The 27,550-nt window shown below is 52.4% G+C and overlaps 1 protein-coding gene across 1 annotated transcript; it reads left to right on the forward strand.

Annotated features, from left to right (window-relative positions):
- Positions 1-300: 300 nt before the first annotated feature.
- ATOH8 (atonal bHLH transcription factor 8) lies at positions 301-21,570 on the forward strand. The gene is made up of 3 exons (XM_035547468.2): positions 301-757; positions 12,197-12,388; positions 20,002-21,570. The coding sequence occupies exons 1-3, from the start codon at positions 317-319 to the stop codon at positions 20,005-20,007; spliced, it is 639 nt and encodes a 212-aa protein (XP_035403361.1). The 5' UTR covers positions 301-316; the 3' UTR covers positions 20,008-21,570.
- The last annotated feature ends 5,980 nt before the right edge of the window (positions 21,571-27,550 follow it).

Below are 27,550 nucleotides of genomic sequence, written 5' to 3' on the forward strand. Positions count from 1 at the left end.
GAGAAAAAAAAAAAAAAAAAAAAGCCAGCCTTCCTGTTTCTTTAAAGCCGCTCATCTGCGCCGCGGCGGCGGCGGCGGGCCGGCTGCCGGCGCTGCGAGCGGACAGCCAGACGGACGGACGGACGGACGGACGGACGGACAGACAGACATACATACATACAGAGAGAGCCGGGGCTCCGCTGCCCGCCGAGACCGAGGGGGGAGCAGATGGGAGGCTGGAGGCACGGGCAGGCAGCGGCCCCGGGAGCGGAGCGGTGAGGCTCAACCTTGCGGCTCCCCCCCCACCCTCCCCGACCTCCCCCAGCCGCCGTGCGCCATGCGGAGCACCCCGCTGAGCGAAGGCGAGCCCTGGCCTCGCCTCTGCACCTCGGAGCTGGGCTCCCTGAAGCGGCTGAGGCGCAAGCAGCCAAGCTGCAAAAGTTTCCGCGTCCAGCTTCAAGTGCTGAGCGGCAGGAGGCCGGGGCTCCGAGCCCCCCCGACGCCCCCCGACGCCCCGACGGCCGCTTGGGACCCGCGGGGCGCCGCGCTCCGAGCCGCAGCCTCCGCTCCGCCGCCGCCCCCCGCAGCCTCCGCCGCAGCCTCCCGGCCTCCGCCGCCGCCTCCCGCCGCTGCCTCCCCGCGGCCCCGGGCCTCCGAAGCAGCCGGAGTGTCGCCGGAGATCAAAGCCCTGCAGCAGACCCGGCGGCTGCTGGCCAACGCCCGGGAGAGGACCCGGGTGCACACCATCAGCGCCGCCTTCGAGGCGCTGAGGAAGCAGGTACCTGCCGGCCGGCCGGCTGTCTGTCTGTCTGTCCCCGTCGCCGCTGTCCGTCCGCTCCTCCCCACCTGGTTTCCAGCCCGCTTCGGGGTGCTGCAACCCCCCCGGGGTTGGGATTTTGGGGGAGAGGCTGCTGTGGGGTGCAGGGGGGGCTGGCAGGAGGGGAAGCGGGCTGGGAATGCCTGGAAGCCCCAGCCTTACTTATAACTCTACTAACAATATGGATAAATAAGGGGGTTTGATTTTGCTCGCGCTCGGAAACTTTTGGACCTTTTCCCCAGAGGCAGGACGGAACAGAGGGAAATGAAATAAACCCCCCAAAACCCCCTCTGAGCAAACAGCGAGGGTGAAGGGAGGCGTGTGCCCAAACTGCGGGTCGGGGTGATGCTCCTGTCCTAGGAGCACTTGTGCTCGCTGCCTGTGCTGCTGGGGTGGGTGGGCTGCCCCCCCAGTGATTTTTGCACAGGGTACCTCGCCCCTAAGGCCCCGTGGGGTTCCCACAGCCACCCCTGAAGCTTTCGGTGTGACAGCTGAGTTAGGCTGGGCTCCCTTCCAGGCTAGTTTCCCGTGCTTTTTACTATAGCGCCTGCTTGAAGTGTGTACAGTGCCGGGCTTTCTCCTCGAGAGGTCTTGAAAAATCCTCGTGGGCTCCCGTGAATGAATAATAGGGGCGTTCTCGCTGGCAGGGTGGAGCTTCCGAAAGGTAAACAGTGTTTTGGACAAAATCCATCCATCCCCATCACCTCCCTGGCACGTGGAAGGTGATGGGGGATCTGGGGAAGGAAGCAATGACGTGCCCTGGTGTCGAGGTTCCTGTGCCTTCCCCGTGGGGATAAATCAGTGCCCGACCCCACTAGGGCCCTGTATACCTCCGTGTGGGCAGGCACCCCGCAGCAGCTCGCTGCTGGCCAAAGATCTGCTGTCAGGCTGCAACCCCAGCCGTGCCGGCTGTGCCACCAGCTGCCAGCAGGACTGATCCAGGTGCTCAGGAAGGAGGAGGTGTGCAGGGCTTGGAGGGCTGCAGATGCATCTCTGAGAGATGCTGAGCATCAGACACCCCTAGCTGGTCCCTCCAGCCTGGTGGGGGCAGCTCTGCAGGCGGGGGGCTCACAGACCCCCACAGGCAGGCTTTTGGCTACCGTCTTCCAGCTCTGAACCTATTCCCCGAGTGCGCTCGCTTTAGGGCTCAGTCCTGCTTGTTCCCATCTCATTTTCTCTCTGGGATGCCTCAAGCCTTTCCCAGTGACCGCTGGGTGCTGGGTGGCTGCACCCCGAGGATTAAAACTGCCCCAGCACCCAGCTCTGCAAGGCTCCCACCTGGCAGGGAGCGCAGGCTGAGGCCGTGTGTCAGGATGAGCATCTAAATCAGAGCAGTTCTAATCACCACGTGGCGGTGGGATCTGACAGCTTCTGCTCTAATCACAGCAACCCAGGACGTGCTGGGTGCTGTACCTCCGGTGCTCAGAGACTGCCCCTTGTAAATGCAGGCTCCAGGCCGGATGGATTTTGTTTCTGTAAGCCGCTTCCCTATCTCGGTTGTTTCGCGACTGCGTGAAACGCGCTTGGAAGTGTCAGTCTAATTCTCCATGGACAGACATCTACACCACCAAAACCGCAAGGGGAAGTAGCACTGATTTCCCAAATCACTGGCAATCTTGTTCTAGGCTGAGCCTCAAGCGCAAGTCAGGCAAGCAACAAATTAAAGCCGCGCTCTTTGGGGAAATGGGCAACTCTTGAAAAGCCTCAGATTCCTGGCCTTGGCCCTGTCTCCATAAATCATTTCAGCCCTGGACTCAGCTGGGAGCCCAAAGAGCCCGGAGAACAAGTTGCTGTCCTCTCTTCCCATGAAAGCCAGTCTCCAGGGTCGGCACCGGAGCACACTGGCGGGGCTGTGCTCGCCCTGCGGAGAGAAAGCGATCATTCTCCAGGAAACGTCTGCTGCGAGGTTTTCCGAGCGGTTTGCTGAGGGGTGGGCTGGCCGTCCCGACCGGGCGGGTGACATTTGGATTCATTTCTGACCGGGCTGCCAGCGGCGTGCTTGGTGCCGTGCGTGACATCAGGTGACAGGCGGCCGCCTTGCACGCCCGCGCGGCGCTGGCTTGTCACTCAAACCATCCGCGCCCGCAGCGAGGTTTTGGGGAGCGGGTCAGAGCCAGGGACGTTGCTTTCTGCCACCTCTTGGCCAGCGGGGCTGTGAAGCGAGAGCACGGGGAGGTTTGTTTTGGGAGATGGACGCCCTAGGGGGGCTTTCCTCGCGGTCTTTTCACACCCCCAGGTGTACAAAAAGCCTTCAGCACCGCACAGGGTGAAATCCCCGGGTGCTGTCAGCCGGCGAGGCTGCACGCAGAGCTCGCTTTGCTTCTCCTTCTTCCCCCGTCTCTCCTTGTCAGCACGGATCAGGCTCTTAACCAGCTGGGAGCCTTTTCCTGAGGCTCTGAAACCGATACGTCCCCGAAGAGCACCAAGGAGCGCAGCGGCTGCGTGCGGCCGGCCCCGTGCCCCTTCCCTGGGCAGGGATCAGGGTGCGGGATCCGGCGGCACCCAGCACCCCCAGGGACCTCGTCCCCTTCCCCACCCTGCTGGGGGGCACGGGGCTGGAGACACCCCTCCTTGGGGACGTGCAAGAGGTGAAACCCAAATCAAGATCGGGCCCACCGTGGGCAAGCTGTAGGGTGCCTGACCATGCCAGGTGAGGAGGAGGAGGAGGAGGAAGGGCAAGGCATCGCAGCGTGATGCCCGATCTTCCCGACCCCAAAGCGAGCAGCTGGCACGCAGCGTGCCGGGCAGACGGGTGGCAGCGGCGTCCCCGCGTGCCGCAGCTGTGCACATATGGCACACGTGTCTCGGCTCGCCTGGGCTGGCTCCCCAGATGGCAGGAGGCTTCTTGTTGTTGTTGTCTTAGTTCGTGGCGGAGAGAGAGCTGACCATGGACCGTTTCACACAAGGAGAGGCTGATCCAGCCGTGCTGCTGAGCCCGTAGCTCGCCTCCGAGGTGGGAGATGGATGGGTGGCTGCTGGCTCCAGAAGGCAGAGCCCGCTGTTAGGACACATGTGCCATGGCCCCTGTCCTCACACCTTTGTGTCACGGCCACGAGGAACCAGGATCTCTCACCGTAAGGGTCACGATGCTGGAAGTGGGACCAAATTGCTCCTGAGATGCAGCCCCTTCTCCTCAGTCCCGGCACTTGTGGCCTTCAGATCTCAGCCTGGAGATGGTTTTGCTCCCTGCATCCCCCATGTTTCATTTCTCAAAGTCTTCTCTTGGTGGAGGCCTCGAGGCTGACAACATGCTTCCCTACGGAAAACACCGTCTCGCTGTGTGCCTGCTCCAAAACACCTAAAAGACGTGGAGACACCTCGCTGTGCTTTGCTCTCCCTCTGCTGCTGCCTCTCCGAGCATCGCTCCTGGGTGCTGCCCCTGCCCCTCCTTCCACCTCCTTGGATAACCATGCAGGCACTGCCCTGCAGGCTCCTGCACCGTGTCCTGGAGGGCTCCCCACGGGCACCCAGACACCAGAACCCTTCCCCCCAGCACCTTGCACGCTCAAGGGTCGCGCTCGCGCTTCTCAGCTGTGCCGACAGACCCTAAGGTGGCAGCAAACTCTCCCTCGGTGGATGGAGACAACCGCAGCAGCCTCTCCGATCTGCTCGCTTGCACATCTGGTTCCTCTCCGGAGCACTGCTGTCCAGCTCCTCCTCGAGAAAGAGCCGGGGTCTGTGCTGGGAGCAAATGTGTCCGCAGACATTTATTTTCCCTTGAAGTGCATCGGCATTTTCCTAAATCTTTTCACCACTGCATCAACAGGGCTCTCTCCGCTTTAGCAGCTGACAGGCTTGCTCTCTGCACTCCTGTGGGTTCTGGGGATATTTTTGAGTTTTATGGGGCTTTTTAGCTGCTGGAGCTGAGTTTTTCCCCCAGGTAGCATCCTTTCACTTGGAGCTGCTGGCATGCACGTGACTGCTGCGGCTTGTAGTTAAATCGGTGCAGAAAAGACCCCGCTCGCTCCCGCCAGGAGCCTGGTGGCACATCAGGAGCAGCAGCCCCAAGGCTATGGGGTGGCGTTGGCGCGAGCCATCTGTAGGGCTTTGCAGGAGCAAGCTGGGCACTAAATGCAGGCAGGACCTGCGGCTCGAGCATTGCCTTCATCACAAACCCACGGAGCCTGAGACTGTTTTGGGGATGCATCACCACATGCTCACCCTCTTTGTGCATCTTCCCGAATTTGTCACCTTCTTTGTCACCTTTGCAGACACAACACCGTGTCCAGCTGGTGTTGGCTGTGTCCTTGCTGCGTGGCAGGGAGGCTGAGAGCTTCTTCCATCACCTGCTCCCCGGGTCTCCCATCCCAGTGCTCTGCTCCCCCCGCGATCCCCCGTGCCTTGCCATCGTTAACCAGGGCGGCTCGGTGACTGGAGCCAGCCCAGAGGGATGCTGCAGTTATTTAGAGCGTGGTCAGGGCAGAGCGGGCAGGCACTGGGGTTTAACAGCTACAGCAGATGACAAAATACTGGCCTGGAGCAATGCACGGAGAGAGAAAATAAGGGAGAGCCCAGACAAAAGGACAAAACTCCTGAAAACAATGCCTGCATGTCACCAAGGAGGAGGCTTGTTCGCTCCCGTTGCTGACTTTATCCTCTGATACAAATCCCGTTGCTGTCGGGAGGTATTTGCTCTGCCTGCCGCCGCCACCCCGCGCTAACCTCTGTGTTTTCTTTCGGCTCCCGCTGAAATCGGAGGAAGGAGCCTGCTTTCCTCCAGCGGGCTTCGCGTCCAGCCCCTGCTCCCGGCCTTCAGCCACTCTCAAGTTACTCTCCAGGCTGCAGGCCCGGTGGCGGGGAGGTGGGATGCTACCCTGCAGCACGTCCCCCGGGCTCTTTGTCCCCAGCCTGTGTCTCCTTGGCCCCATACCTCTGGTTTCACAACACAGTGCATCCCACCCCAGTCCCAGTTTGCTCTGCTGGGGACAAGGGAGCAAGAAAACCCCAGCTCTGGCTGGTGGCCACAGCTTCGGTGGAGCTTGGTCTCCTCTTCCCTGGCAGAATTTGGCCCATTCAGAGGCAGAGGTGACGGCCACCCTGCTAAAATGTCACCTAATAAAGCGTTCCCCACTTGGGGTGGCCCCTTCTGGAGGAGATTTGCTGTGCCCCATAGCCCCGGCCTCTCTCCTGCAATACCCCCCGTGTAGTTGTTGTTTTGGGAGGCGGTTCAAAGCGCCTACAGTAAGGTAAGGCTTTGCTGCAGTGTGATATTATTCATGCATGACACTGAGGGTATGTGCTGCCTGTTCCGAGGATGTGCAGGAAGCTCTGAGGGTGTAAAACATCCCAGGACGGTGCTGGAGGACCATCCAAGCCAGAGCGGAGCCAGGCCCGGGGCAGCGTTAACCAGACTGCTGTTTGGAAGGGATCCCTGGGGTGAACTCACCCAGCACCACACCTAGGTTTTGTTTGGAGGAAGCCAATTCATTCGCTCCAAGGAGTGAACTCATGTTCCTGCAATGCGAGCGCCGGGGGAGCCAGGGGCTGGGAGCGAACCAGGAGCACGGTTATTTCACCGCGTGGACCCACCCGAGAGGAGAAGGCGCCTGGGTCGGGGCCGGTGCTGCCGCCCGAGCGATGCTGCTTTTGTTCTTGCTGACGTTTTTAAGCTCAGTTTGGCCGCCGGGTGCTTTGCTGGTGGCAGAGAGACAAAGCCTCCCACACTGACGGCACAAAATAGCTGCCCGTCGCTGGCCGAAATAAGGAGCTGCGGAGCACCCGACGCCGCGACGCCCACGGGACCTGGGGCTTGGGACCACATCCAAGGCCGCTCCCCTGCAGACCGTGCCGTTTGCCCGCAGAGCTCGCAGGATTGGGCCTGCTGGGTGCAAAGCCCTGCTTTGAAGGGGCCCTGAAGGTCCCACTCGTTGCAGTAGATGTCGGTGGCAGCTTCTGCCTCCGTGCCATGGGCAGGAGGAATGATGTTTGGGGAAGAGAGAGGCATATCAGGCTTTGCTGATGTCCTCAGTGCTGCAAAGTTCCCTGTCCGGGAGCTGTACATCACAGGAGGTGTGTGATGAGCCCATGGGATCACGGTTCATCCTCTGGGGCGTTGCTCAGAAGCTCTCCTGGGTCCTGGCTTCAGGTACTTCATGGGCTTTGTTTCATGGGCTGCTTCCCTGGTGTGGTGACTGCCATCTCCATCTCCACCCATGGAAAGCCTGGTGTGCCGGGGGGTACCGGCAGGACCATAAAAGGGTGCTGTAGCTCCACCTGGAAGGATTCCATCATGTATGAGTCGTCATCGTCCCTCCTGGGGTGTCAGGAGGACTTGGGGGATGGACATAACTGCGAGCAAGGTGGGGAAACCAAGCCCTTTACCAGCAAAAGTGAACGCACCAACAACCAGTCAGACCCATATGCATTCACCCCAAACCACACAGAGAGAAAAATGCCTGCTCCAAACCTACTCCAGGAAGTAACATGACTCAAAACCAAGCGGTGATGCTCTGCACAAGGCCTTCAGCCTTTAATCAAGGCCGTAAATCTCTCCTCCTCCTCCCAGTAGCTCCACAGATGTCAGCCCTGCAGAGGTGACAGAGGCAGGAGAAGTTCCCTCTGCCCTGATCTGCTGCATGTCCCCGAGGTGCCTTCACCCCAGCAAACATCCAGCTCATCCCGGGGTGGAAGGAGCGATGTGAGGACGCCAGGACTATGAAGCACCGGACATTTATGTGAACCTTCTGGAAATATTTTTGGCACACAGCACCGCACAGACAATGAGGCAGTGAAGTTGCACTGCGTGCTCTGAAAGGATGGGAGGAAGAGGCAGCCAAGTTCTCTCCCGGGGGGGGCCTGACATGTTTTAACTCCCAGTGCAAAAATAAACCAGATGAATTAGAGGGCAGGTAGATTCAGCAGCTTACGGCGTGCTGCGGAGGAGCCGGCTGTCAGGAGGGCTTAGCTCACGGCGTGCTGCAGGCGTTCGTCTGCCTCCCCGTCCCCCCTGCTGCAGCCCAGGGGCCGAATTCCCCTGAAATTCCCAAACTCATCCCCCTGGCTCCTCTCCTGTGCCCTGGGTGGGAATCGACTCTGTCTCGTGTCTCTGGTGGACGACAGCAAAGTGTCTGGCAGATGGCCCGTGGACTTCAAAGGGAACATCTCTGGGCTTCCGAGGGCACTGCCTCTGATTGCAGACGTCAAGGATGGAAGAGATCTGTTAGGTCACATCCCGTCCCATCTTCCTGCCAAAAAAAAAGAGCTCTTCTGCTTGGGAATCTGTCTCAAGAGCACCCATCTTGCCTTGTGTCAGCCCAGGGGTCACTGATAAGGTCCCTGAGGCTGCAGAGCCCCACGGCTGTGACCAGCGGGCATCCTCCGGCTGAAGCCCTGGTCCCTGCTGATCTCCCAAAGCCAAGGAAGGTGCCAGCATCCCTTCCTTCCTAGCAGACAGCCACATTCTTTCGTATCGGTGTGAAATTTCAGTTGCAGCCCCTTCCTAATTCCTTTTAATCATCGCGAATGTTGCGGGCAGGACGGTGAGCTGCGCTGCTGAAAATCAATGAGGTCAGATTAGGGAAACGATTTAATTAACAGCAGGGGAATCCGAGCTCTCCCCTGCTTCCTCCTGGCACCGAGCAAACCCTCTCAGCTCCCATCTTCACAGCTCTCCCTGTCGGGCTCTGACATGATGAGCAGGGGAGGAAAGCAGGAGGAAAGGGGTCATCGGTCCCCAGTCCCCAGGAGCATGGCAGACACCTGCCTGTGCTTCCTCCTGATGAAGACCGGCATAACACAGGTCCCTGGGGAGCTGGGAGGATGGCACCTGCATGGCCATGCTGGCTTCAGGCATTTTTTTCCCATTTCGAAGATACTCTGTCCAGTTTGGGTTGAATTTTGAAGATTTCTTGGCATCCAGGTGTGTCACCGACACCCTTCACTCAACCCAAGCAGAGCTGTCCTCTCCTTGCTGCTGTCTCTGTGCTAATGAAGGGCCCAGACCAAAATTTGCTTTCTTCACCCCCCTCCCACACACACCCACACACACTTGGGGAAGCTTTGGATCTGGATCTGAACTAAGTGGCTCATTCCTCTCTCAATTTCCCATGTTTAATTCAAAAGGAAGCATTCAAATGGCAGGAGCCGAGCCAAGACAGGGAGGGTTCCTACAAAACAGTTATTCTAACACCGTTACCATGGCAAAAAAACCTCTTATCTCCTAATGTTTGTGCCCTGCACCCATCGCTGTGGTATCTGAGGTGAAACTCTTCCCGTGTACGCACGGGGCAGCTCCAGTTTGGACTTTGCTGCAGCATGTGGGAAACGGGGTTGTGTAATCCCAGCCGAGGGCTTGGTCAACTCTGTTAACACTGAGGTCTTTTCTTGGAATCTGTAGCAAACATGCCCCACAAAGCAGTTTGGTTTTGATTTTGCTTCTTCTTTAAATAATAATAATTAAAAAAGAACAGCACAAAGAGAGCAAAACAGATGAGGGGAATAGGCGCTCGCCTGGCTTCTCGTGTTGTAACTGGACAGCGTCTGTGCATCAGCCTCAAGGACTTCGTGGTCTCTTTTCCTTCCACTTGATTTAACTTCCTCCTTGCTCTAATTCTGAAATTATTCCCACATTTCACTGAATCTTTCCATTTTAGTTTCCGCCTTGCTTTGGTCTTCCCCGCTGCCGTTTGATCTGGGATCTCCACTGCTCTTGCTACATCAGTGTCAAAAGAGGCTCGGGTGTTTCTGCTGCCCGAAGCAGTGCTTTCAAAATAACCCTCAGCTTATTGCATCTGGGGCCAGGTATGGCCATCTGAAGGCAGATGAGATGTTCCTCTTGGCGTTAGTGTTAGCAGCAGAGGTTTCTGCTCCATGCAAATGCCACTGGAGGCCAAAGCACTGGGTATTCCCTGAGGATAAATAGATTCCTGGCCTCCACAGAGGTATCAGTAGGAGATTATACGTACGGAAAAAGACCCTTTGAAGCTTGTTGGCTTGTTTATGGAGAGGTCAGCTACCGCTGGGCACCTCAGCTGTAAAACAAATGGCCCATGGGATCAATGGCATTCTTCCATTAGAATCCCTGTGCTCATGGATAAGGGTGGCCCAGCTGGTATGTAGCTGTTTGGATTTCCGTAAGCGTTATGGCAGAGCTCCTCCCTTGAAGTGGTTGGAGAAATTAAGCAGCTCGGACTCTCCTGTGGATTGGGAATTGGTGGAAGGGCAGGGAACGTTGGTAGGGAAATAGGGCTGTCACGGGTGGGTGAAATGGATCCTGGCTTGGCATTTAGCCCTGCTCCGAGCAGGGAGTGGGGCTGGAGACCCTAAAGGTCCCCCTGCTTGAAGCTGTGTCTACATGTCAGTGTGTGTAAGTGAGCAGCAAGATGGGAAGTTTGCTGGCAATGCTCAGCAAAGGTACAGATATTTGTTGTGGGCAGCCAGGATGAGAAGAACTACAGAAGGACCAGATGATTCAGAGTGACCAGGCAATACATGGCAGGTGAAGTAGTGTAGATCTAAAATGATGAGTAAAGGAAAAACCATACCAGATTTCCATGTGAAATGATAGCCTCTGAGCTGACTATAATCTCGGAGAAGAGACCTTTATGGTTCGTGTAGGTGGTTCAATGCAAGTGCCTGGTAGTGGTCACAAATCAGACCAGGAGTGATCAGAAACAGAATAGAAAATAAAGTAGGGAACATCAGCATCTGTTAGATAAATACACAGAGCACCCACAATGTGAATACTGCGTGTGGTTCTGGTCCTCCCAGCTGCAAAAGGAAATGCCAGGACTAGGGCAGGTTCAGGGAAGAGCAACAAGAGTGCTCAGAGGTATGGGATGGCTTCTACACAACAGTCAGCTAAGGAGGTTAGCTCTTCTCCTTCTGGAAAAGGGGAAGGAGAGATGATGGAGGACTAAAAACATGAGTGTCACAGCAGGGATGAACCAGTTGTTCTATCTTCTCATACAAGAACTGGGGGAGCTGAGGTGAAGACAGTGGGAGCCAAGTTCAAACAAGCAAAAGGAGGGCTGTTTTATTAGGAAGGGGGAGGAAACTTTGCAAAAGGATGTTGTGGGTGCTAAAAATTGACAGTGGTTCAACTTAACCAAATTCATCAACATTTGTGGGTTGCTAATACAGAGAAAGCACATCTAGCTGGGTTCATGGGGCTGGCATTGGTTGGAGCCTGGCAAATATTTGGGGAAATACTATGTTTGAGCTGTTCTACCCTTCCCTTGGCATCTGCGTGTGGCTGCTGTGGGGTTAGTGGAGGGGCAGAACCTGTCTTACCTTACCTGAAGTCAGGGACGTGGCTCCGGGGATGAGCCTGGCAGAGCAAAGGGAAGCTCAGGCGTGAGCATGGCAAGAGGCATTAAAAAAACTCCAGCCGTAAGCGGAGCGTGACACCCTAGAGGGATGAGGAGGATGGAAGCTGGTATGGAGGCAGATGGTGGAGGGACACTCGGCCATTCCGGTGATTGATGTCGTATGAAAACTTAGATTGACGGGCGCTCGGACAGCCCGGGCGGCTAGGATGGATTTCAGATAAACGCCCGGCTCCAGTTTCCCGTAGGCAATAGACTCTTGTGCATTAAAGGCTGAATGACCTTTAGCAATTTTGCAAACTAGCAAAGGGGGCCCCAGGCCTATTTGAGCTCAGAAGATTTCTCTTAAAGCTGGACACGTCGAAGTTGCGTGCCTAAAATTGAGCGCACATGTAGCACTTTGCTGGATCGTGATCTAAAGGCAATCAAACCTTCTGCAGCAGAAAACATACACCATGCATTTATTTAGACACATGCTGTTTAGTTTGAATCGTTTGAATGTTTCACATTACACTAAAAATCTTCAAGGGTGAAGAGGTAACTTGCATCAGATATCATGAGGGTCCTTCCAGAGGGGCAACGTGACGGGTGCTTTGGCAGATGCTCAGCATGGGGCAGCAGGGTAGGAATTGCAGAGCAGATCTGAAAGCTGTAACCAGCGCTGTCTGAGCACGAAAGCACCAGGTCGTGACACATGTCCCTTATGCCACCATCGCTGCCTTATTCCACCAGGCCCTGATGGCTCTGTAGCCACTCAGTTACTTGGGGTGAGTAACGCGGCGCAAGCAAGGGGCTGGCACGAGGGTCTGAGGTTTCCAAAAAAAAAAAACAGGGTCCGGCCTCCGAGAAGCCAACTGAGCGACAGGCAGGCGTTCTGGGCCATATCCTGCCATGGCGTGTTCAGCAGAACTGCCCCGCTGAAATCAAGAGGGTTCGTGCTGCTTCGTTCCCGCGCAGATCAGCGGGGGAGTTCTTCTGCAAAACCTGTTGGGACCATATGGCCTCGTATCAGCAGAGCTCCTATTTGTGTTAAAAGCTGCAAAGAAAATAACCTACAGTTGTTTTGTCATGCTTCAAGCGAGGTATTTTGTTTATCTGGCCTAATTTTTTTTTCTTTCCCTGTTACCCTTTCTAGGTTCCCTGCTATTCTTATGGTCAAAAGTTGTCCAAACTGGCCATCTTGAGAATAGCCTGTAACTATATCCTTTCCCTGGCCAGACTAGCAGACCTGGATTACAGCGCTGACCACAGTAACATGAGCTTCTCTGAATGCGTGGAGCAGTGCACTAGGACCTTACAAGCAGAAGGAAGATCTAAAAAAAGGAAGGTATGTTACAGCCTCCCCCCGCCCCCCAAATAACGGTAAAAGTTACAAAAGAAGGGAAAAAAAAAAAAAAAAAGAAAAGAAATCCAAAGCGATTTCCTTCCTTTCTCAGCCTTTGAAATTTCCCCCGTTCTTTATTCCCCGTCTTTCTCCCACTTCTCAGCTCTCGCTTTTTCTCCTCTGATCTCGCAATAACTGCATTCTTCTCTAATCAAAAGCTTTGCTCTCCTCCCGTGCTCCGCGACGGGCTCTTCCTCTCGTTAGTCACCCGGAGCGTTTTAACGCGGGCATGATCCTATTAGCGTTGTCTTGTGGCGGTTATTTGTTAAAAGAAACCAGCCGCCAGTCGCCTGTTGGAGAGCACAAAACGCCATCACCCAGCTGTGTTTTCTGTTTGGTTTAATCCAACACTTATCTCTGCGAAAATTGCCCGACAACAACACCAAAAAAAAAAAAGGCAGCTAACGGAGACGTTGGACATATAAACACATTAGGAAGATGTACGACCTGAAGGACGTGTGGGTATCTTGAGGAAACAAGGCTAAATCTAATTACGCATCGCATTCCTTTAGGTTACTTAACACTGAACCAATTAGGTGAAATCATCATCAAGCTGGGGTAGGAGGAAGCGGAGCGCTCGGCCAGCTTTCCTCTTGGAAAGTGACATGGGTAAATTAAAGGAGTGATTGATGTCTTTGTTCGGGCTTTTATGACAAAAAGAGTTTTGTAAACTCGAATTGAACTTCCCCCTGCTTTCTGGGCTCACTTGTCATGCGGGATAATAAATCAGCAGGACTTTAATGGATGAATGGACAGCCAAGTTGGGGAGCAGGCTCCTTCCCAGTGTCGTTAAGGTCTGCCTCCGATTCGGGTTTCCTTGGTCTTCCTCTTCTTCAGCCCAACAGATCATCCTGCAGAAGCTCAGTTTATAAATAAACACAATAGCACACTCCCTGTCGCTTCCTCTGCCTGTCCCGGGCTGTGTTTATGCCCCCGGAGCAGCAGTGCCAAGCGAGATGTGCGCAGAAAGATGTGGTCGTCCTTGCTTGTGGCTGAGGAGGTGCAGGGGATGAGTCTGGGGATGGCCTGAAACTGGGGGGTCATTGTGGGGTCCATGGCCTGAAACTGGGGGGTCATTTTGGGGTCCATGGCCTGAAACTGGGGGTCCGTGGCACCACAGGAGGTGTTATCCCAGGGACCCTGTGTGGTGCCACCAAACCCAGGGCAGGAGGTGGGAGCTGGGATGTGGATCCCCAAGTGGGACGTAGGAAAAGGAGGAGGATGAGCATCCTGTATGGCGCTCGGGCAGACTTCATGGCTGGTTTTGAGGCTTTCAGTGCCCGGTGGGCTGAGACTCATTGTCTTGTCTTATGCGAACCGATGCAAGCTTCAAGACAGAAAACTCCGAGCCAGATTTCAGACGGCTCCAAATCCCAGGGTGTTCACATCTGAGGGTTAGGGCTGGGCCCACCCTTAATTAAAAAAATAAATTAAGAATGAAAATCCTTCCATTTATGGCGTTTGCTCTCTACAGTTCTCTCGGAAGCGTGTGTGTGGAGAAAAGCCCCGAGCCTACCGAGAGCGTATGAACAATGAAACTCTCACGGGGCACTGGCCCTGCTGCCTCCATGCAGGCCACCACCAGCCCCAGAAAACAGCGTCACCAGCAGGCAATCTGCATTTTCTTCTCATCCTCCAAGGACGCCCATCCTCACCCTTCTCCAAAGACCCTCTCCTAAAGGAAATCTGGGCTTTGTCCCCTTGGGGAGGGTCCCGGTCCTGACTCTGCCTTGCTTTTCTTTCTGGAAAGGGTCTTGAAATGTATTTCTGCCATATAGGAAAGTCCAAGTTGAGGATTGTCTGGGCAGTCTGAGACCCTGTGGATTACCCTTGCTGATAGGAGTCATTTTATTTTGAGTGCCATTTTCCCAGCTGAGGGCAAGAGCAGTTGAAGGTGAAGCCAAAACCAGTAGGTATCATGGAGGAACCCAAGCAGTCAGCAAGTCCCAGGAGAGAGAAGATGCAAAACCAGGGTTGAGGGTAGGCCCCTTAAGGTGTCTCCCTTTCTCCTGGAGCCAAGCGATGGATGGCTTAGTGGGCACGAGGCAGGGAAAGGCTGTTGTCAGAGCGGAGCTATAGATCTGGGATAACTGGGCAGTGAGGATCCGAGCTCTGGATGTCAGGTGGTGTGAAAGGATGTCTCTCCCGGGGGGTCTTGCACAGGCAGCTGGATGAGGATACAATGGCTTGGCCCGAAATCACCACGCGCTCATTAATTTGGAAATCAGCACGTTTTTATAAGCCCTTGTGTGGTTTTAATCAGGTCTCAGAAACCACTGCTCGCTGAGCAGTTCCTCTGAATTATCGACTTTGGGTCTTTTGTTGTTGTTGTTGTTTTTCCCTTTTTGTTCTCCTTTAAAAATAAAATCCCAGCAAGCCCAAACGCAGACCTCCGGTGCTTGAGCCACACTGCTCCGGTGGCAGCGCCCCGATCTTCTGTCCTCTCCCTCTTGTTGTGTCTCTCCCTGCCTCTGTCTCCCTCTCTCTTAGCTCCCCGGCAGATCACAGCATGCTGGGCACCATGAGCTTTTCACACAAAAAGGTAGCTGGTTGGAGTTTGTTTTGGCAGGCCGGGGCTCCAGATGTTGCATTTGCCGGATGGTGTGTCGCCTTGTGCTTTGTTTTTTGAGGCAAATTATCTGCTATCCCTAACGTTAGGTTGCTGTGCAGACTTAGCTGTTGCAATAGGAAACTTAATGGGTGTTTTTTTTCCCCACTTCCACTCCATTGTGTTAATTAGAAAAGTTGGCGTTAGCCTTTCCAACTATTTTGGCTAGGCAAAAAAAAAAATCCCCTTCCAGTCCTAGCTGCCGGTACAGAGTGATTTAAGTTGTTGCAATTGAGACTTGACCGAGGGTGTTTGGTGATTGGAGATCTCATTTATAAGTGGCCAAGGGGGTAACTGAAGGCCTTCAAATGTCTTTTCCTAAAAAAAATAAGCTGCATTGAAAGGGGGAGGGGGCAGTGTGTTCTGAAGAAATCTTCATTTTTGGTTGGTTATAAAAGTGCTCTGGACCGAGCCTTGGCCTTCACAGCACACGCAGGAGTCCACATCACGATGGAGATTTAGGTTGTGGCACCCCCAGCAGAGCCCGGGTCCCCCTGGGGCTGTGCTCGGTCCCGTCCCGAGTGTCACCCGAATCCAAGCATGGATTTTGTGGGGCTTCTGCTATGGGACACTATTCACAGCCCTGTCTCCCAGTGCCCTGCAGGATGGCTGACTTAACTGGTCTGTTTAGGGTATTAGGGATGAAGGGTGCAGAGCTGCACTCCCCAGCCCCACAGAGCTCCTGCCCTATATCTATGGGGCAGCCCCCACCCCCCCCACCAAGCAGCACAACCACAGCCCTTGGGTCAACACGCAGCAGCACCTGGCCCCCAACAAACACCCTATGCAAAGCACCCCATTCCCCACAACAGCCAGAAAACTCCTCGAAGTCAAAATGAAAAATAAAATTTAAAAAAAAAAAAACTCATTTTCCTCCATAAAAAACCTCCCCTCTTTGCTTTCCACCGGTCGCTCTGCTCAGCAGCAGCAGCGCGGCGTGCATGGGAGCCGAGCCGGAGTGGGGAGGGAGGGCTGGGTGGTTGGGTTGGGTGGTTGTGTGTGTGTTATTTTTTTTTTTTGGCTTCCCCCCCCCCCCCCCACCCCCTTCTCCCCGGCTCTTCTGGCAGTCGCAGACTCCAGATGTTCGGAGCGCGAGCTGGGAAGTCCTGCTGGCGCCACTTGGGGCAGAGGGCAGGGGAAAGGCACGCGAGCTGGAACCCGGAGTACTCAGTCACTGCAGGACTTGGCGCATTCCCCAGCTCGCTGCTGGCACATTCCCCGGCTCTCTCCTGGCCATCTGTTCCAAAAAAACACTTTCAGAACCTCATCATCACTCAGGATACAACACTGCGAGCAGCTGTTAGCAAGGCAGAAGGAAAAAAAAAAAAAAAAAAAAAAAACCATGCGAAAGGTCTCTTTGTGAGAGAGGAAACTGGGTTATGAATAACAGGCGAGCAGTTGGAGCTCAATAAAAGTTTTCGGCTGGAATTTAGTTTCTTGGGTTTTTGAGTCCCCGGGCCTGCGTGTGTGTGTGGATGCGCACAGACGCAAGGAATTAAAAATTAAAGATGCTATATATATGTATATTTATATATATATATTCCCCGATAATTAAATGATATAGGAGTGCACACGGAATGAAAAGCCGCTCTATTGTTGCAGTCTGTTGCACCGAAATTGCTCACGTTATGTATGTAATTATTGCATTATAGGAAATAGTTATTGTGGTGTTCTGCCATGCCTTGATGCCGCCTCATTGCTACTTTGCTCAGAGCAGATTTCCCACTGTAGGTAACGCTTGTTCCCACTGAAATAAACGTTCAGAGCAGCGCTTTTTGCGGGCGCAGCTACTTGCCAGAGCGAGCAAGTCAGGGGCTGAGGCTGTAAAAGAGAAATGGTAGCGGCAGGCTTCATTTGTGTGGCACTGAAACCACTTGCTTGGAGCATATTTTTTCTATAACTCTGCATCGGGATTCGGGATTTATTTATGCAGAGCCCCGAGATAAAGCCACAGCTCCCAGCCCTGCTATGCGCGGCCGGTCCCGGCTGTCGGTGCTCGCTGGTATTGATCAGCTGATATCGATTATCGCAGCGCGATCGATAAACCCTTGGTGATCTGCGTGTCATTTCTTCCCCACGGACTGTGGTCCTGTGTGCCGGGGGGGAGGGGGGGGGCTGGTAATGAGGTCCATAGCTCCCTTTCTCTGCAGTTTGACTTAGCAGAGGTTCCTCTTTAAAAATAGCTCCCTTTCCCCGCTCACACTTGCAGGCGCGGGCAGGCAGGCAGCCAGCCTGCTTCCCCGGGGAGGAGTTGGACCACGGGAGAGCAGCAACCCTCCCCGTCTGTCTGTCTGTCCGCCTGCGGGATGGCAGGATGGCAGGAGGGTCCCCGGGGGGGGCTGGATCCCCCACGAGTTATCCCTGCCCCGTGCTTGTTGCTCCTGCTTTGAGATGTCCCCACGTCCCAGCAGCCCAAAGGGCAAATGTGAACAGGGCAGAGGTGGGAGGCTGAGGGCTCCCCGCAGGCCAAGCAAATTAATGGGGCTGTGAGGTTTTCCTTGCCAAAGGGACGTGACGTGGGACCCCACTGCTGCACGACAGCACCAAACCCCTTTGCTCCGAGGGGCATCCGAGCGGCTCCAGCGCCTGCCTCCCATGGTGGGCTCCGTGCTGTGTTACCCAGGCTAGGGCAAGATCTGCCCCGCAGCTATCAGGTAACTGCAGAAAAAGGAAAATGTGACTCAAGAAGACAGGAGAAGCCCTGGAACAAAGGCTGACTCAATTCCAGCAGTGCTTTGATTTATAGAGATTGAAATGCTCCAGGATGCTGCGAACTCACCAAGGTCGTTGGGCCAGTTGTCAAATTCAAGAGCCAGGGGAGTTCTGATTATTAGTTTAAAGCAGACCCCATTTAATAAATCTGTCTTTGGAGCTCCTGGCTGGAGTGGGAGAGGGTGGGGGAGAGGCAGGGCGCCCCTTCCCACCCAGCACACCCCACCGTGAGCCCCTGGGGACCGATGGCACTGCTGAGCTCCTCCAGCACGTTGCAGAGGGCTCTCTCCCTCCATCCTCCGTCCCACATCCCTCATCCCAAGTCTGTGGCACTTCGACCTGCCTTCGGTCACCCCCCTTCTCTTCATCTTTCCCAGCTGCAATATCAGGCGCGATGTATTCAGCATTTTAAAGAGCCCCCGAGGCACCAGAGAGGGAACCGGAGTCCCTCTGACTCCAGTGGCTTTGGATGGGGGCACGAGGCTGCTCCTGCGGGGTAATTCCTTCCTGCGGTGGAAAGGGGTTTGCTTGCCAGGATTGCTGTCCCAGACAGCGACAGGGGATTTGTCTCTCCGCTGGCTTTTAATATTAAAGAGAGCATTTGTCACTTCCCTCCTTTTTCTTCTTTTTCTTTCCATGTGTGATGAATTAAACTAACAGCATTTCTTTTACAGCTTATTAATATGCATTATTTATCGCTGGAAATTCGTTTTAGGCATTTCCTAACAAACGTTTGCGATACACAAGGCTGTTTAATATTCTCACACCTAACCCTCATTTACTCAAAATCTCGAGTCCCAGTTAATTGGGGCAGTTGTTCCTCCTGCTCAGGGCAGCGCTAGGTAGTGTGTTAGTAAGCAGAGACACCAAATCGTTGATGATAATTGCAATAATGAGCTAAGTTTTCATATTCAGTGTGTGCCAATCCACAGGGTGAGCTCATGCTCCCCAGGGTCTGCACTTGGCAGGAGTGGGTGGCAGTGGGGGTCTTGTGTCCCCCATCCCCTTAACCCGGTGTGGATGCTCACCTGGGATGGGTCATCTCACAAGCAGCAACCCTAATTTTAGTATTAATAAAATAAAACATTGGTGTCTTAATAATACATTCATAGATCATAGCACCATCGAGGTTGGAAAAGACCTTCAAGATCTTCAAGTCCAACCATCAAGCTGACCTAATGAGTCCCACCACTTTCTACCTTAGTGTTATAAAGTTCCGTAATGGAAAAGGGGAAAGAGTACAGCAACAAAACGGCTTGAGAAAAAAAAAAAAAAACGCTTTTCAGCCCAGCTTTAAGGAGTTTGACCTTTTTAGATGGTCAGCAAGATGACTAGTCTGTCCGGAGAATTGATGACTGTGTCCAAAGGACCATCAGGGATGCACTGCACCCCAAAAGGCTCTTAAATCCACTGGCGAAAAGCAAGAAACAGTGGTTGGACTCAGAAAATGGGATCTGATTTCCAAGTTTCTAAATTCCTCAGTTGCTTAAAGGAGGATTTAGGAGCCCACGTGATGAAGGCAGTTTGGCCAACTGTGATGTGACCTCATGAAAGAGCAGGCCCAAAGGATTTTACTGTGTTTTGAAGTATGCTAACGATTGTTTGTGGGATATTCACAGGGCTTATTTTAATGTCAGAGGGGGTTTAGATGAGGTTTTCCCTGTCCGGAGCTGCTGCATGTTGGAGCTGTGCGTTTTCCAGTGGCAGCTGCGAACCTGGCCTTAGCTGTGTGTACTGAACACAGTTACCCAAACACACCTGCCTCAGCCTCTCCTGCGGGCTGAGAAGCCGTGCACATGGGGATGAATCCAATAACCAAAATACCACCGTAAACCGCACCTCCTGCCCGAGTCCAGGCTGCCCCAGCTCGCTTGCTTTCCCTTTGTAGTGCAGAGATTGACTTCTGAAACTGAAAATGGACCCAGAGGTCTTTTCCAAAGCAGGCATTTGCCATTGTTTCTCATTTCGTGCAGCGGGAGCTGGAGCCAGCACCGAATTACCTTGTTCTGTTTCCTCCCCAAACCTTCCTTGTCCTTTCTTTCTCCCAGCCCCTCTGCTCTACAAACTCTGGCCGTGGCCGTCATACCTACACGGTGATGCTGTACAAGCCAGACTCTTAAAAGCTTGCACTGTGGGTCAATGAGTCCCAAGGAAACCCCAGAGTGCGTCACCCAGGGTCGTTCGTGCAAGGACGGCACGTGCTCGCTGTTCTGACGATGCCTCTTTCTCTTTCCAGGAGTAATAACCGGGAAGGGAGAGTGGAGGAGCTTCCAGCCAGAGTTACATCTGTTCTTGGCAAAGGTCGCGTGATCCAGATGAAGACTGCAAGCAGCTTTTTTGCAGAAACCCCTTTTCGAGATGACGATTGGCCAAGGAACTTTCTTCATCTCTGGAACAGAAAGGAAACAAAAAGGACAACGATGCTTCTTATTGTTTTTAAGCCAGCCACCTTTTAGTACGTGCAATTTATTTAGCACTTTTCCCTTTGCTTAACTGGGAAATGTTCCCCTCTCAGCTCATGTGTACAGTCGTTTTTTGTTGTTGTTGTTGTTGCTGTTGTGCCAAAGATTTGATGGAGCTTCTACACTGTGTCTTATTTTTGCCTTAACTTTAAATCCTCGAGCCAAAGAGAAGTCAGAGGCACCGCTCAGATCATGGCGAGTGGGCCGGCCAGCTCTCGGGGAATTTTCGGAAATTTCGGGATCCTTCTGCGAGTTTCCTCTTAGTCCTCCCATCCTGCAGCCCTGCAGCCAGCCTTCAGTGTGGGAGCGAGCTGGGACACAGCACGTGGGGCTTCAGCCACCAGGTTATCACCTTCCTTGGAGCCGCTCCGCGGTTCTGCCTCTTTGGCGATTGCCCGACCTTCCATGGGGCAGCAAGACCGACACACAGTGAGAGCTGAAGCAGGATCTGTGGTGGTGTTTTTCTAATAAAAAAATAAAATTGAAATAAGTAGAAGCTAAGTGCCATGTAAAGCAATAAACGAAAATCAGAGGGACGTTCAGCTAGGCAGAGTGAAACGCAGCGAGGCGGTTCAGCGGGCGTTTCGGTTTCGTGAAGGCATTTTTTCCGTGGGGTTTTCGAGTGGTCAGAAACCGATGTAATGCAAAGGCATTTGAATCCTATACTGTACCTTTCACTTCAAATTGAAGTAAAAAGAAAGAAAAAAGTGGAGAAACATTTGCTTGGAGTAAGCAGACCTTATAGGTAAACGCAGTTCGTGTGCAGGACATCTGCTAATGATGGGGGACAGAGCTCTGTGTTGAAGTAAAATAACATGGGTTTCCAAACCCAGGAGATGAACGTATTTTGTTTCCAGTAAAGGGAAAGGTTGTTAGCGAGGCTGGGTTCAGATCCCAGTTACAGCAGCGTAAATCAAGCACCAGGGGGGTCTGAAGCTGGCCCGGAGCTGGGAGGGCACCGCCGAGCATCCTCAGGCGAGACCCTGCTTCGCTCCTCCGCCCGGCGGTGAGGCTGGACTTGAGCTCCTCGAGGCTGCCCGCTGATTTCCCTGCACGAGCAGATGCCCTGAGCAGTGTGCAGGGGAACGTCGAGCGTGCCAAAAACCTGAGCTTGCTCGAGCAGCATCTGGGGTCTGTGGGAGGACCACGGTGACCCTCCCCACTCTCTGCGTCCCCTGCCCAAGGCGGGGAGGAGAGAGGTCCCGCTGAGGATGCTCGAGATACCCAGAGCACGCAGGGGACAGCTGTGTCCAGATCCCCAGCTTTTCATTATCCTGCTCACCACCCCCTGCCCTCACCGCTGTTCATTATTAGCAGCCCAATAAAATACATTTTTAGATTGACGTTTGTATTTCTTTCTTAAGCGTGTTTTTTGACCCTTTCTTTCACTGTATACATTAAATACGTCTTTTTGGCTTATAATTGGGAGAGAGGCTGAGTGCACAGACTCGTGCATGGCCACAGGAGCACAGAAAACACTCTGGGATGTTTGCACCCACAGCAAGGGGCTGGGTTTAAAGTGCATTTGCTTTCAAGGGTCATGTTCCTCATGGCACACACAGGCTATGCTGCGGAGCTAGGGGCTATGGAAACACTGGGCATTTCTCTCCTCAAGCAGCATCAAATATGCATTAAATTTCTGTAAATTTGAGAAATACTATGTTTTAATCCTGAGCTCTGTGGTGGCTCTCAGTTTGGGAGAGTTAATGATTATCAGTACAGCAAGGTCTGCAGGGAGAGCCGGTGATACAATACCGCTGATCTTTATTTGCCTTTTTTCCCCCTTTTCAATCGCTGCTGATAGATAAGAAATTTGCTGCAAATGCGTAAGCCACAAGCTGGGCAGCACCGTCAGGCTGTGATTGGGGCTCTAGGTCACGCAATATCGTTTGTCCCTCTGATGAGGGAAACATTAACCCTTCAGATCAAGTTGCTCATTTACACATTCCCAGTTTCACTTCCCTTAATCGTGCCCTGCTATTCACACCCTATCCGTTTCCCTCTGGTAAATGCAGGAAGAAAGTCTCTAGAAGTTAAAAACTGAATTATTTTCCTTGATTTAAGTGAGCAAGGCTCTGCCAGAGGAGACAAGGTGTTTTCTGGCTGGGCTTTGGAGTCCAGCTGGGGGGTGAGATAAAGCCAGGGGGCTGGCAATGATCCCCCATAACACTGCCCCATGTGTCCCAGCCCAGCCCAACTCCACCAACCGGCTCCAAAACCAAGAAGAAGGGTAAATTTTTACCAAAGGATAACAAATACGTTGGTGTTTTCCTTGAAAACCACGGTGGAGATGACACTCTGTTGTCCTGGCTGGGGTCAGCCGAGGTAGGGAGCTGACCTTGCCTCACTCCTGCCCAGCAAACACAGCAGGTGATCGCTCTCCTCATCCAATAACAGGGTGACGATGTTTGTTAGCATGCTGGAAAAGCAAAACCCTCTGTGTTGTCACCCTCCTGCCAAAGCAGAGCAAAAGCCTTGGCTCCCAGCCTGGGATGCGCAGGAGAAGCTGGTGGGTCACCTCTGCTGATGTCCTGTGACATCCAGACCAACTGGGACCCACCATAGGACGGAGAGGTGATGTGTCCCTGAGCAAAGGGGACCCTGAACAAAAGGTGGGGGCTTTCTGGTTAAAAAATTCACGTTTCTGCTCCCTGGGACTGCTGAGGTGTGGACAGGCTAGACAGGACCAGATCCTGCTCTGACAGCATGAACCTGCAGCAATCCCCCAGAGGCCAGTGGGATGTTTATTTTACTTTATTTTCAGATCCCGAATACCGTATTAAACCAGAACTCATACACCAAGCCAGTAACATCCCCCAGACACAAAGCACGGCACCTCATTGCTGCTCACACCACACCTGCTGCCTCGGCTGACAGCTGCAGTGGGTGAAGGGCAGTGACATTTCTCCTCATTTCTGACCTAAAGATTTGTGCAGAAGTTCGATGGTGAAGGAGATTCCAAGGGTGAGGACCAAGGAGAGGACCATCTTATGAACATAGCACCACCATCATTCCCCCACTAGGCTTGTTCAGGAAGAACAAGAAGACCATTCACAGAAGCAGCCATGTCTGTGTGCCCCATAAAACCAGATTATTCGTTCATTCAAGGGTTTTCTTTTACTCACAGGTGGTGGGATTTCACCAACATAAATGTTTGGTTGTGTTTTGTTTTTTTTTTTTTCACATACCTGTGCTCTCATGTCATGCTGCTCCTCACTTGCACACATGCACTTTCATGGGCAGAAGGTTTTCCCACCCTTGTAAAACATATCCCTGCCCTGAAGTGCTTCCAGCCCCAGCCTGGAGCAGGGACAAGCACAGTCCACCCCTGCCAGGTGTATGGGAACACGACCAACACAACCGCATTGCACCCCACCAGACCCAACAAGACCCGAGATGAGCACCTGCTCTACCACCCATGAACAGGCTGACCTCTCAGTATCCCCATGGCTGGGAATAAAATTGTTTTGGCAGGCTGGAGTTGGTCCCCATGGCTCCAGTTCATCGTCGCTGCTCTGACTGGGGTATTTCCATGCCGAAATAGAATGGCAGACAGACGACGTGGAGACCTCTGCCCAAGCCAAGCCGTTGAAATGCAAGCCAGGTCCTGTCGATAACTACGGAGTGGTGCCTGAATTAATATTCCCTGCTTTTCAGCAGGGCTTTTACTTAATGCTTTCTAACACCTACAGCTGGCTCCCAACCACATGCCCCTGAGCATGCCTCAGGGCAGACTCCAGCCTATGGGTTTTTTCTCCCTGTATTATCCCTCCGAGGTGCTCTTGAGAGGTGAACAAAATTCCCATCAACTTGGGCGATGTGGAAAAAGGGGGTTTGGCGTTGCAAATCCAGGGTCGTGCCATCAGAGGTGCTGATGGGCTGTTGCAGACAGAGCCCAGAAAGCAGGTTAACCCGTCAGTGGAGGAAAGATTTCAGCCTAAACTGTGCAGCAGGTATAAATAGGCAGCTGCTGAAACAGAAGTCATCACCCGAGCTTTTTGAAATACTGGCATGGAAAAAAAGAGGTCTTCGTGGCATCTGCCCTCCACCTAGCTGCCCTCCGGGCTGCAATGATGCACCTTGGGCTGCCAGGATGGCTGTGCCTAAATCAACCCCTTAACCAGCCCAAATCCCCCATAAAGGAACATGCATCAACCCAAATCAGCCGTAAAGCCGTACCCACAGGTTTACAGCTGCCCGAGTACCCCCGTCGGTGCCATTAACTCACACCACACTGCTGCTGCCTGATGGATGCCAGCACTAACACCTCTCCCCCACAGGCTACCTGCGTTTGCCAGGGATCAGTGGTTGCCTTTCAGGGAAGGTTTAAAGTGCCTCAAAGCACCTTTATTACAAATTGGGCCAAGCCCAGCTCTTCCAAACTGGAAGGTGAGATTCATGATTTGCACATCTCACCTCGGTGACCTGATGGCCCAATTCTGCTTGCTACTGCTGCTTTTGTTGGATTTACTCCCCTTGTCTACAGCCTGGATGGCCATCTATACCTCCCGGAGGACTTCTATAACCCCTAGAGTTATGGAGGACCACCTCGCCCCCATAACTAACTAGGAGAGCCATCATCTAAGCACGACAATGCAGAACCCTGCCAGGTGGCTCCTCCGATGAATACAATTGTCATATTTACCACATGTGCACATGCACACACACAAAACTGGAGGGGATTTCAACCATAACTTTTGGATGCAATGTTTCACAGGCTCCAAGGCATTTCACTGGGAGTTTCCCTACCCCTGCCCCTGCCCTGCTCTGTGTCACGGTGGCACCGGTTACACTGCAGCTGTAAGATGTGTATGGCAATTATTCATAATTGTATTCACTTGCTCCATATAAAAATATCAGCACGGTTGCATGAATGATTTGTGTAATGATATATTTGCTGTTATTAGGACCTAATATGTTATGCCTGTAATTACATACTGTGCCCCATATAATAGGCCTGGAATTGCTGTGTAAATTTTGGGTAATTATAGAAAACTATGCTACAAACAGGTCCCCCTAGACCAAGTTGAGCATTCACTACCAGGAAATAACCATTATTAAGGGCTCTGCAATAGACAAACCGATAGACCGAAAGCCAAAAGCTGTCTGAATATATAGCAGCAATGACTGTGAAAAGAAAGAGCTTGTGAGTATATTAGGGGGGAGAAATCTCCAGTGCAGGGCAACAAGAGAAATATCAGCCCAGGTAGTGCTACGCCTGGGGAACATTTCTCCTAACTCCGTTTTAGGTGCTGTTCTGGCAGAAATCCGAGGGATCCCTGGTGCAACGCCGCGTTTTGCTTCAGCTCCAAGTTGCACAAGCTCGCTCAGATGCAACTGCTCCAAGTGATGTGGAAGCAGTGCTCATCATTAGGAAAAAAAAAAAAAAAAAGCAAGTTATAACACTGCATCTAGATTAAAAGTCTGCCAGAGGTCATTACAGCTTACTGCATAGTCAGGCTTTTCTAAATCGGCTGGAAACATTGACATTGATTAAAATTTATCCTCTCCTTCCCAGATGCAAGAGCTTTTCCAGATTTCAACACACTTCTTTTTTGTAAAGCTGATCCTTCCCCCTCCTCACTGCAGTATCTGCACATCTTCTGTTGAAAATCAATAGCAATAGCAGGGTCCCTCATGGGCTTCTTGCAGTCATGAGCCTTTCTCCCAAGAATGGGCCTGGGTGGGAAGAAATGAGATCAGCCATCTTTATGGCTGAGTGAACAGTTACAGGCTTTGAGGGCTTTCTCATGGTCGTGAGCCTCAGAACAACTTCTGATTATTTTAATTTCACTGCAGCCTTCCAGCTTCATCATCTACACTGCCAACTTCTATTAAGGTTCCATTAAAAGCCAATGAAACACAGGGCTTTTTACAATACCCTTGACAGAACAATTTCCCTTTCTGGATACAGTAAAAAATTTCAGCCAAAAATACATCTTTTTGGTTAAAAAAAAAAAAGACAATTTCAAGCCGATCAAAATATTTCATAAAATGTTGTCAGACTGTCTGAGCCAGAAAAAACAACCTAGAAAAGGCTAATTTTCAAAGTAAAACATCAATTTTCCTTTCTGCCTATCATAATTACATTTGTTTCCACTTGCTTATTAAAAGCCCTAGATATCAGACAATATTTCACTTTGTACCGAGCAAAGTGTTTTGTTCAGATCAAAACATTTTCTACAGCACTTCATTACTGATAGATGCTTAGTAATTGAATTTTCTTGTTATTAGTTGTACCTTTTGCTTCAAGGATCCTAACAGCTCTTTGCTTTAAGTTTAACTAAACTTAGCAACAGAGAGAAGGACAAAGCCTGCCCTCAGATATAATCAGCTGAATTCAAGCAAATCATGATTAAAACAAAATGTGTAGTAAAAGGTGAGGGCTGGGGGAGAGGATAAAATTTAACCCCAAGTTACACATAGAATAAGCTTGCCCAATACAGTGTTGAAAAGTTTTAACCCACAATATGCCAATAACTAAAATCTGCGGCTTTTCACAGCAGTGTTGAAATACCAAGTCTAATTTGGGAACGCCCATGCACGTGCCTGGGCCTCCTGAGGTTTTGGGGATTTTTTTGTAACATCGAGCACAAGCAACCTTTTTGGTGCCCAGTCACCCAGTATCAGGGATGGGTTTTGTGCAGGGAAGGATTGTGTGGCTTCAAATACTGGGAAATACTGTTAAAATTAACTTCCTGCCCCTACTAACATGCTTCCTTCCATTTGGCACTTTGCTCTAAAAAAGATGACCAGGGCTGGCCCCCGCTCCATGTACATAAGTGTGCATAAAATGTGGGCTTAAACGTATGGGCTTGTCAATGAAAAGGAAGATCTCATGGCTCTATCCCTTTTGATGCGTTATAATTGTATTGAACTCATGAATTATACCACAAATCACTCTGCTGGGCTGCCGTGGGAGGGAAAACAAGGGAGTGTCTTGGGAAGAAGTAGCCCAAGAAGGTCAAAAATGAGACAAGCTGGCAAGACCCAAGGACTGGCTTGAGTCCCTGGTTGAGGAGCTGGCAGGGAAGGGCCATGGGAACCAGGGCTCATGTGGGGAGAGCTGTGATGGACCAAGATCCCCACCCCCAACGTTAGGACATGTGTTGGAGAAACCAGGGGTCTGGCACAAAGCACTGAGTGAGTGCTCCTTGCTAGAGTGATGTCTCTTCAGTGAGTAGAAGGGAGAGGATCTTACATAAAAATACTGCCTAGTAATCATGAGACAGTCATAAGACAGGCTTGAGGGAGCTAAACGAAGATGAGAGATAAAAACCTTCCTTCTGGAATCTCCTAATTTACCAGTGCTTGGGCTTGCAG

The sequence above is a fragment of the Cygnus atratus genome, chromosome 4 (genome assembly GCF_013377495.2).
Source record: "Cygnus atratus isolate AKBS03 ecotype Queensland, Australia chromosome 4, CAtr_DNAZoo_HiC_assembly, whole genome shotgun sequence".
NCBI classification, from domain to species: Eukaryota; Metazoa; Chordata; class Aves; order Anseriformes; family Anatidae; genus Cygnus; species Cygnus atratus.